Genomic DNA, 11,159 nt, shown 5'->3' on the forward strand with positions numbered 1-11,159 from the left:
CACTCTCTAATGCCCTAGGCTTTCTGTGTGAAGTTCGTCTACTATTCCCCAACTTGTCTCAGTACATTTCTTGACAAGTTTCGGAAGAGACTCTATTAATAAATTAATGCTTTGCTATACTTTTTTAATTATATTTGCTGTATGACAGTGTCCCACAAAAATAGCTCAAAATGCATCACATCGTGACATGCTGTGAGCCTTTAGATCTGTTTTCAAAAAGTATTGAAAGTTTAGCAAAAATAGTCAATATATATAGGGTTCAAGTGGTGAAACAGATTTTGATACTATATTAAGGCATTTTGCTGGGGACCCCCTGTGTGCGTGATCATGACACATATGTCACTTCTTTTGGGCTTGTTTTGCCTTAGACCTGGCCGCTTGTTTCTCTTGCAAAATATGGCAACACCGATAGACGAGCATTGGTGATGGTAGCAATATTGGCGCAACAGGAAGGGAGGGAGCAGAGATGAAAAGATACAAGGAGGGAAAGAAATGGAGAGGGACTAAGGAGGTCTGAGAATATGGAAGGAGAGAAAGAGAGAGAAAGAGAGAGGGCGAAAACTGATGTGTCTATTTATCAAAACCATGTCAGAGATCTAACACTCACAAATAAATGCACACACACACGCACGCACGCACGCACACACACACCTTTTCTCACAATTCAATAAAAATGTCTCGGCTGTAAGCTGTGCTTTGTCACTGCGAGAAACAGTTCCATAATTCATGGGCTTGTGACAGCAGTATTGAGCTGAGGACAAAGACTGTCTGCCCTGTAGGCTACACACACACGCACACGCACGCACGCACGCACGCACGCACGCACGCACGTACACATGCACGTACACACACGCACGTACACACAAACATATTGTTGGTAGTAGATTTTCATGAGTTATATATACTACAGGGAGAGACAATATATGCTAGCTGAGACCTTGGGCCATGAGCTAGCTGTGGAGAGAAGGGGTGTAAAGTAAGTCCATTTACTCAAGTACTGTACTTAAGTACAATGTTGAGGTATTTTTACTTTACTGGAGTATCTCCAATTTTCAGTACTTTTACTTCTACTCCACTATATCTCAGAAGCAAATATTATACTTTTACTCTACTAGAATTATTTAAAATTTAGTTACTAGTAACTTTATATATTTTGATTGTTATTACAAAATATTCATAACCACTACAACACATTTCGGCCATTTGACAATAGCCGATCTACAGGCTCACAATGCGCCGCGATGCGATGCATGGCACTATAGCAGCTCCTCCTGGGTGGTCGGGGTGCTTGTTCAGCAGGGTGGAGGGGATCTGGAGGAGATAACGTCAACCTGGGTACACACTCCTCTGGTGAACCTGCACACTGTCGGGTCAGAGGAAGTGGCTGGTGAATCCATTTGTATTGGAGGAAGTAGGTGGTTGTCTACACCCTGCCCAACAATGGTGGTCGGCAGCGACTGGGACTACAATAATTGGCAACTAAATTGGGTAGAGAATGTGTGTGTGTGTGTGTGTGTGTGTGTGTGTGTGTGTGTGTGTGTGTGTGTGTGTGTGTGTGTGTGTGTGTGTGTGTGTGTGTGTGTGTGTGTGTGTGTGTGTGTGTGTGTGTGAGAACTTGTGGGTGGGCACATTTGCTATGCACTATGCAGCGCTGGTGTGTGTGCGGGCATATTATGTATCTCCACTTGATAGTGACTAATCCTCTCCTTGCCTCCCCTCCTGTCCCCTTGTCACTTGCAGTTGTCTTTCTGTTTCAGGATGTTCATCCTGCCCCTCAGCGTGACCAAAGGCAGTTAGTCTCGGACACACAGACACAAAACAAGCCACGCGCAGGTCTGTGTTGCTACTTAATTCCGAGGACGTTCGACTGATTTCTACTGACAACACCTCCTTAACTGCTAACCTTAAAGGCCCATGCTGGTGTGGTCTGGCATGTTTAGTCCATTGACTGCTACACAATACTGCAAACAATTCTTCCAAAGCATATAGTCACACAAAACAAAGTTGACCAAAGGGAACAACGAAGGCATGTCCTCCATCTTTCTGTGTGTCTGGGGGCATTTGATAACAATGTTTTTGGGTTGTGCGCAGATATGAAAACGCACGGGGCAATTGGGGAAGGGGAATATCAGTACATCATTACTGTGCAACCTGAGTACAGTATATGGAGTGCTCTTCCTCATGGACCTACTTGCGGATTATACCTGTGTCAGTTTACTTTATGTGGATTATGCGGTCGACAAGGTCGCCCCTTGCCCCCCCCCCCCCCTCTTCTTCTTCCCTTTCTTTTTTCTATGGAAATAACAACACTAGAACTTGCACAAAAACAAACTTCACCCACTTTTTACTTCTGTAAATCTGTGATGTGACAATAAAGATGATTCTGATTCTGATGATGACAGAGTCATGGCTACCGGCCCGGCACAAAGGACAGACTCTATTGTGATTCCTCTTGGAGTGGATTAATCTATCATTCCCCCTCCTGCTCAATTGCCCCACATCTCCATGTGTAGGGGGTGGGAGTGGTCGGCCATGATAGCATCCAGTTTCCTCGCTGTACTCACTTTCACCACCTCCTCCACTCCGTCCAGTGTGACCCTTACAACGGAGCCAGCCTTCCTAACCAGCCTGTTCAGATTGATTGTGTCCCTGGCACTGATGTGATCCCCCCAGCAGGCAATCGCAAAGAGGGCATTAGCCATTACAGACTGATAGAACATATGCAACATCTGTTACACACCAAAGAACCCAAGCATCCTTAGAAAGAACAGCCTGCTCTGGCCCTTGCTGTAGAGGGCATCTGAGTTGTCAGACCAGTCCAGTAACTTGTTCAGGTGCACTCCCAGGAACAAGTTACTTGTTGTCCACGATCACCCACAACAATCAAAGCTGTGCCGCATGGTCAAATCCTGTCCCAACTCATGATCTGTTGAGAATGCATTGGGTGGATACATTATGTACACACCAAGTTAATTAAAAAAAAAAGTAATTTTCCTCTCCCACTCCCTGTTCTCCTCTTTACAGCCATCTGCTTCTGTAAGTCCTCTTCACGCTTCCGTAACTGTCCGTTCTTTGCCCAAAACATCTCTATTTCTACATTCATTCCTGATGGAGATCAATGGACGTGGAAGGTTCTATTCTTAGATCTCCTTTTGCAGCCATGTCTTCCCTGATGCTGTTCAGTTGGTAGCATAGTTCTATATTCTCCTGAATGATGCAGCTTAGTTCCTGGTGGGGATCACTGATCATGTCTTCCCTGGTGTAGTTCAGTTGGTACATTTCTCTATTCTCCTGTATGATGCAGCTTAGGTTCAGGTGGGTATCACTGAGCACATTCCTGTGCTCTGCTTCTGAATGAAGAGAGCCTTTTTCCTTTGTTCCAATTCCTGGAACTTGTTTCTCTGCCGTTGTCATCTGCTCAACCGATCAGCGCCAAGGTCTCTTTGAGGGTGGGCTACGCTTTTTTCTTCTGTCAGTCATGGCTCCCAGTTCCCACCTGATGTCGTAAGGGAGTCCAGACTGCTCCAGACTGTGCTGAATAACGACTAGCTTGCATAACGTCTTCAGACTAGGATCTAAGTCTAAGATGTACAGATCATTGGCTGTGTATCCTCCTCCTCCAAAGAGGATGATACGATCTCCCACCATGCAACAGCACATCTTAGACTTCCATGAACATGGGCCTTCCCCCTTGGGCTCAATCTTCTTCCAGGATAAGGTCTCTGGATTTAATTTCCACAGAGTATTGAAGAACTGGTTGAAGTGGTGGCCACCAAATATGTACAACTCTCCATTGTAGACAAAGGCTGAATGACCCACGCGTACTTCAGGAAGGAGCTTTGCAGAAGGCGCGCTCAGCCAGCAGTTGGTCTCTGTATCAAACACTCTGATGCAGTCATACTCTTTCTCAGTCCAGTCCATTCGGCCACCAACTACAAACATCCTTTTCCCAAAGATGGTGGCAGAGTGACATTCTGAAGCAAGTGCCGAAGTGCCTTTGGTGTTAATCAAAGTCCAAACCATTGTAGTGGTGTCCAACTTGTGGATGTCATTAGTGCGTCCATGCTGATTGGCGTATCCTCCATAGATATACATAGCCTTCCCCAAGACACAGGCGGAGTGGTTGTACCTCGTCCTTGGAACACTCCCGGAAATCTTGGGCCTGGGCTTGAACCATCTGTGGGTGTTGACATCAAATATGTAAAGCAAGTTTGAGTTCTTTGCAACCCCTCCCCAGATGTAGATGATATTTTCCATCAGCACAGCAGTGTGGCCGTAGCGCATGGAGGGAACCTCAGGGGGCTTCCAGTCCCCTCTTCCTGTTGTCACTGGCGGCAACTTCATCCAGCGCAGAGACACTGTGTTGAAGACGTACACGTCAATCTGAGTCAAGTAAGTGATGTTACCGTACCCTCCAAAGGAGTACAGCCTGTGACCCACTGCCACAGCAGCATGGCCATCTCTAGGTGGTCCTCGTTCCAGGTGCAGTGTCCAGTGCAACATTCCTCACAAAAGCAACGACTTTGCTGTAGTTCATTTGTCGAATGTTGCTCTGTAAATGGAGTTCTGTTGCCTGCCCCTATCACTTATATTGGTATAGCGGCAAAAATGTCACGCCAAGCTTGGCCAATCTAGTAGATCCGGAATTAATGTGATCACAACAATCCCAGCCCGTTTGATCTAATGTTAATCTAATACATTTTTCTCTGCTTTCTTGTTTTTTTTTTTCATTTTTGGCGAGAACAAGCTATATTCAACAGCCAGCAACTAAAGAACTGAGGGTCGTGGTGACACGCTTTTCCCCCCCAATGGAAGCAGAGACAATCTTACGTCTTTTGCGACGCTGTGTCGATCGTCCTGTAACGCAATATTCTGTGGCTCTTGAAAGGTTAGAGCGCTGGCACTGGCTGACTTAATTAATTAATTCTGGCACTCATTGAGTTAAGAGACATGTTGTATTGGGAAAAAGGAGAGAACTTAGTATAGAGCCCTGGGCAAACCCAGGCAATTAATTATATAGGGTTTAAGTGGCTAATGTAGCCTACACTTTAATTGTACTGTCTCACACTGTGAGATGCTGCCAGATTGACTGAAGGACTCACGGAAAACAAAAGGCCACAATTAATCTATCTTCAGCCTGAGATAGCCTTCAAATGCAAGGACCAAACAGCGAGCAATAATGTGTAAGGTTAAGTGGATTCACTTGCCGCAGGTGATTACACGCAGGAGGGGCTGGCCTTTTTGAAAGAGCACGGTTTGTTTCTGCGAAACCGCAGATGAGGGCATTAGCATATTCCTCATGATTGTTTTCATTAGCTCGTAAATGCCAGGGTCACCAGAGTCCCTGTCTCTGAGGGAATCAAAACATAAATGCTGTGTTGCTGCCTGGCTGCCTATAGTGGCAGAGAGAGAGAGAGAGAGAGAGAGAGAGAGAGAGAGAGAGAGAGAGAGAGAGAGAGAGAGAGAGAGACCTTGGGAGGGATGGACAGAGAGAGCAAGACTCCTTCTTTTTCTTTTAGCTAATTCCCATCAGGGTTCGCCATAGCGGTTATGTTTTGTTTCCATATGTTTCTGTTCTCTGCATCTTCCTCTGTCACTCCAGCCACCTGCATGTCATCTCTCACAGCATCTATAAACCTCCTTTTTGGCCTTCTTCTTCTCCTCTTGCCTGGCAGCTCCATCTACAGCATCCTTGTCCCAATGTGCCCCTCATCCCACACCCACACGTGTCCAAACCATCTCAACCTTGCCTCTCTTGCTTTATCCCCAAACCTTCTAACAGGGGCTGACCTTCTAATGTAGACAGTCCTTTCTGATCTTGTCCCTCCATGTCACTCTAATCACGGGCGGAGCTATGAGGTCCGCCCCCACCTGCCTACTTTATTCATCTCTCTGGCTATTTCCTCTCTGCCAACCTCTTCCCATCAGTATGCTTTCGAGTGACACTCGTGCTCCGTACAGCTCTTTGCCATCTTGACTCTCACATGAGAGAGAGTTGTGTGATTGTGTGTGAGAGAGAGAGCGAGGGTCACATGTGTGGGAGGGTATGCTGTATGAATGTATGCAAAACACCATGTGAATTCATGTATTCTTGAAGTGTGCTGTAAACACTGTGACGATTTAATTTTATTTATGCAAACTTTGTCTTTATCTTTATTTATTTCATTTATGGTTTACATGATGATTACATTATTTTACTTTTTGTCATATTCCATATACCTTTTTACATTTTCCACAAATGAAAAGGAGCAGGAAGCAGTGTTGATTTTGACAGCAACTTTTGATTTAGTTTTAGTCATAGTCTTTTGAATAAAATTCCATCTAGTTTTAGTCATATTTTAGTCATCTGAAATGTTTTAGTTTTTGTCTAGTTTTAGTCGACTAAATATCATAAAATTATAGTCGACTAAATCTACAGTTGATTTAGTCGACTAAAATGTATTTTGTCGGTGCCTTGATGGCGTCGTAATGGCTGATTTTACACTTGGTTGCATGCTGAAAATAGCCAATCTACAAGCTCACAACGCGTCGAAGCGCGACGTGTTGTGAGCTTGTAGATCTGCTATTTTCATAGCGCAACACACGAACACACACAAACATTTTAGTCTAGTTTTTACTTGTTGACGAAATTGTCAATATATTTAGTCTTAGTTTTAGTCATCATAGCTTAGTTTTTATCTAGTTTTTATCTAGTTTTTGTCAGTGAAAAAAGGTAGTCGACGAGCATCTTTCGTCATAGTTTTAGTCGACGAAATCAACACTGGCAGGAAGAAGATAAATCTTAACATAGCATTATGCTTCTCCCTGGCCCCTTTTTCGGCATCTTGGACACTTTATTATGCCAGATGGACATTGTACCATGGACTTTTGAGATTGTGCCTTGTTCTAGATTGCACTGTTGTACATTACACAGACATTTATTTATTTTTTTGTTCAAAAAGTGCAGAAAATCATCTGAACTGAACTGAACTTTCCTGTACAGAGAGAGAGCCACTCTCTCTATGCAGGAAAGAACACTTAGAGCCACTTTAATTATTTTATACTTTGGCTATTCAAAAATAGCAGATATACAAGCTCATAGCGAGTCACTTCGTGCTATGAGCTTGTAGAGCTGCTATTTTTGAAAAATCTTGACATTTTGTGCAAATCTGAACATTGAACATTTTAACTCAAATCTTTGCTTCTGGGGACCCTGGAACAACATATTTTGAGATGGGGGGTCCACGGCCAAATACATATCATTTTGAGGGTCCTTGAGAACCACTGACATTTGTAGAATTGGCCTCGGGTCTTAATGGGTTAAGAGTCACTATTATGCCGTGCAAGTATATATATTAAAAATACTGATTATCAGCTAACTCTACTCCACTCCATGTCGAATCTGCACATCGACACAGGCTGAGAGAGCAACAGACACCGGGCTGTGTGTCACTGTTGTAGCCCTCTTGTTAACTCCAACCAGCTCTTGTGCACCCCTCTCTGGAGGCATGCTTTGATCCAGGCGAAATTGGGGGTCCGTTCAGCCGAGCCCTAACAGGCCGTGGCAAAGGAGAGATAGCTGGCTAAACGTTGAAATGTCTGAGACGGACGCAAAATTGATTTGTCGACCGAAATACAAACAACCGCTGGGGAAATGTATTTTCTCTCTGTCTCTCTCTGCCATACGATCCTGCAAATGTTTCCCGCTGAGCACTGATAAAGCTAATGTATTCATAGAGTTGTTTATGCAGTGATAGCCATGCAAGACCAAGTGTCACCTTCAGAACCTGGGAACGTTGACGGCGTCAATGTATCAATCACAGTGCTTTGACCTAGAATAATTAGTTTGGCCGCGTCAAAAAAATCCCAGCAATTATGTATGAATTATTGATGAAAACGGCAAACCCCTTGGCCTGTCAGAAATGGTAAAAGACAGGCCTATCGAGTTCAAAATGAAAACCGTGCATTAAGATTCACTTTAGCCTGAGGCAAATATGCTCCAGCAGATATTCTCATCATGTACTGTATTCCCAAGGCGCGAATGAGAGTTTACCTGCTGGTTTGTAATTTTCATCTCACTTTACATAAGTCCATGCTGTTTACCATATCATTACTGGTGGTGTGAAGATCTATTTTGTAGGACATCATTTGGCATATTTTATTATCTTTTTTAGACTTAGTGTCCCCCCCCCCCCCACAAATAGCTGTAGATCAACTTGATCTATTAGAGCCTGGTCCGATTTTTGCGTCCGAAGCGGATCCCAATTTTGGAGAGTCCTAGACCACCGATTACCCATGTTTGACCGATATTTGGCTTAAGTGCTTTCTTACCTGTAACTTTCACATTTGTGGTTGTTGTTGTTGTTGTACAGTAGTTGTTAACTTGAGTGGTAAACACTGTGGAAATCCATTGTTCCTTGTTTGTTGTAATGGTGCTTTTGCTCTTATATACCTTCAGGAAAATCCATGTTTCCAGTACATTTGAGTGTATTCTTTACCCCCAAAAAGCTGCCCTGGTACAGTATGCGCATCATGTTTGATTCATAATGTCAGGAAAGGCAAGGTTGCGTGGAGGTCATTGGTCTCAGCCCTCCAGTGAGCAGTGTACTCACTGCTGTACAGTGCGGATGCATGGAGCCGAGAGCTCAGCAGTGTAGTTACATCCACCTCTAGTGTCATTGATGCTGCTGCTATGGTAAATTGAAAGGGGGGGAGGCAACGTGATGGATCGCTAATGACGACAAATTACGGTGGCGCGCGCTGGCATGTGCGCACACATGCACAGGTCAAAAGATAATATATAAACCCACGCACACACGCACACGCACACACACACATAGAATGATCTCATCAGGCTATAGAAAAGGTTGCAGTTGTCTCTCTGTCAAACTCTTCCTGCCTTTGACCACTTCTTTCGTCCCCGCTCTACCCCTGCCACCCCTCTCACCATTTCCCCCTTAATACGCCCACCACCCACGTCCTCTCTCTCTCTCTCTCTCTCTCTCTCTCTCTCCCCGTCCATCCGTCTGTACTCTTGAGCGGCGGGAGATAGCAGCAGAGGCGGTGGCGGCATTAAGCCCCACCCCCTCTCCCACAAGTGACCTTCACCAGCTCAGTATGTCGGAATGAGGCAGGGAAAGGCGGAAGAGAGGAGGGGAAGGGAGGAAGGAGGAAGGAGATAGGGTGGAGGGAGGGGATGTAGAGTAAAAGGGGGAAAACGGGGGGAGGGGGCAAGGGGAGGGATGGGAAAGAGAAGATAGGGGGAGAAGACATGGCGTGCACAGGAGAGGAGAGAGAAACGGAGGTATGAGAGTGAAGGAGGATATATAACGCGTGGGTGGAACCAGATCAGAGAAGAGGGAATCATGGAAAACAGATGAGAAAAAAAAGAGAGAGAGCAAGAGATAGAGAGAGAGAGAGGAGCGAAGGCAAGACAAATAAGGGAAAGGAGATGAGGGATGGGGGACTCGGGGCTGGGGAGGAAAGAGAAATGGTAGAAAGACAGGGAGATGACTTCAGATATTGCTTGCAGTGATAACGCACTTAGTGAAATAAATCTTCATTCTGCTGGTCTAGCTTGCTACTATAGTTTAGACAACCCCTATTGGTTAGCTTCAATCAGATAGCATTATCCCCATTTGAGCCTCTAGCATGAATGTAATGATTAAGAAAAAGAAGATTTCAGTGTGTGTGTGTGTGTGTGTGTGTGTGTGTGTGTGTGTGTGTGTGTGTGTGTGTGTGTGTGTGTGTGTGTGTGTGTGTGTGTGTGTGTGCACGCGCGCGCGCGCACGTGCGTGCGTGGTTGTATGACAGCCACAGTGCTTCCATGAATTACAAGTACAATGTATATTATGGTGTGCACACACAGTGATATATGAAGAAATTCGACACACATATTCTCATTAGCAGAGTTATAAAGAATGTATGGACTAGTACCCACACATGTCATGTCATGACATATTTGCCCTCGTGGTCTGTTAATTGCTGATAATGAAGTTGCTGTTAAGCATTTTCAGGTTTTGCTACAGTACAGTAAGTTCTCCTCTTTAGTAATTTTATAGTCTCTCTTGACAATACCTTTTCTCTATATTGTTTCTCCTTTCTTCTCCTCTTACTGTTTTCTTTAGATCTTTTCCTTGCATTGTTTTTAACCACTTGAACCCCATGCATCAATATTCCGGTGGGAACTGGGAATATTCATTGGCCAAAAATAGTGAGCTGGAAGATCAGCTTATTTTTGGCGAAGAGATTTGATTTACACGGAAGAAAGTAGGGAATGATAAGAAAATTACATGTCACGGTTATTGTGGCAAAAATGATTGCGATTAACGATATAATCGCGATAATCGAAATATGCTTACAACTTAAAATGGCGCTTTTGTTAACCACTCGAACCCCCAACATCCCTATTCCCAGGGGTATAGGGATGTTGCGTTGCAACGCATTTTGAGCTTGTAGATCGGCTATTTTTGGTGAATCGATTTGTGTCCAATCAAATCGCTTTGTGCGCTCTTTCCCGGTCGGTTTTATCAAGTATAGAGGGTTTAAGTGGTACTAAATTTGCAGCTCAACAAAAGCAAATTCATCCCAGTGTATGACAGAGGACAATTTCACGATAAATAAAAATCTCTGCGATACAATTATTGTAAGTGTTTTTTTTATCACAATAAACGATAACGATTATTGTCCCATCCCTAGAAGAAAGCGGTCCAAGTGCAGAGCCAACTCAGGTCCAGTTTACTATCTCTATAGGCTGTAAGTGGTTGCACTGTATTCATAAAAAGATGCTGTACAGATCAAGATTGGTTATCAGCATTATCGTGATGAACATACTATATAGTCTGTAAACCGGAGCTGTGCTATCACGGGAAGATTTTTCTGTCCGTGAAGCGGGTCCGTGACCTTCACTTTAACCTTCTTTAGCCCTATCTGCGTGTCCCGTGAACCGCGAGGAAGAGAGCGCATCAGGGAGAGAAAGCAAGGAACGCTCCCTTAAGCCCAACGCCCCCCGGCATTGACGTCTAAACCCTGGTCTCTTCTCCTCTCCTCTGACTCATCCCTACACAGTCACTGAGTACTAAAACAGTTATAAGACAGATTATGTAAAACTATACCCTACAGTACGTTCAGTACGAGAGCGCGGATGTGTCAGTTCTGGCAACAACAAAAAAACTCCCAGC

At 44.4% G+C, this 11,159-nt stretch overlaps 1 protein-coding gene across 1 annotated transcript; it reads right to left on the reverse strand.

Moving 5' to 3' along the window:
- Window positions 1-3,426: 3,426 nt before the first annotated feature.
- LOC311064437 (kelch domain-containing protein 3-like) lies at window positions 3,427-4,503 on the reverse strand (the record flags this gene model as incomplete). Its single annotated transcript, XM_084084267.1, has 1 exon — window positions 3,427-4,503. The coding sequence occupies one exon, from the start codon at window positions 4,501-4,503 to the stop codon at window positions 3,427-3,429; it is 1,077 nt and encodes a 358-aa protein (XP_083940393.1).
- Window positions 4,504-11,159: the final 6,656 nt, after the last annotated feature.

Source organism: Gymnoscopelus microlampas, assembly GCF_963454915.1.
Source record: "Gymnoscopelus microlampas genome assembly, chromosome: 17".
Classification (NCBI taxonomy): Eukaryota; Metazoa; Chordata; class Actinopteri; order Myctophiformes; family Myctophidae; genus Gymnoscopelus; species Gymnoscopelus microlampas.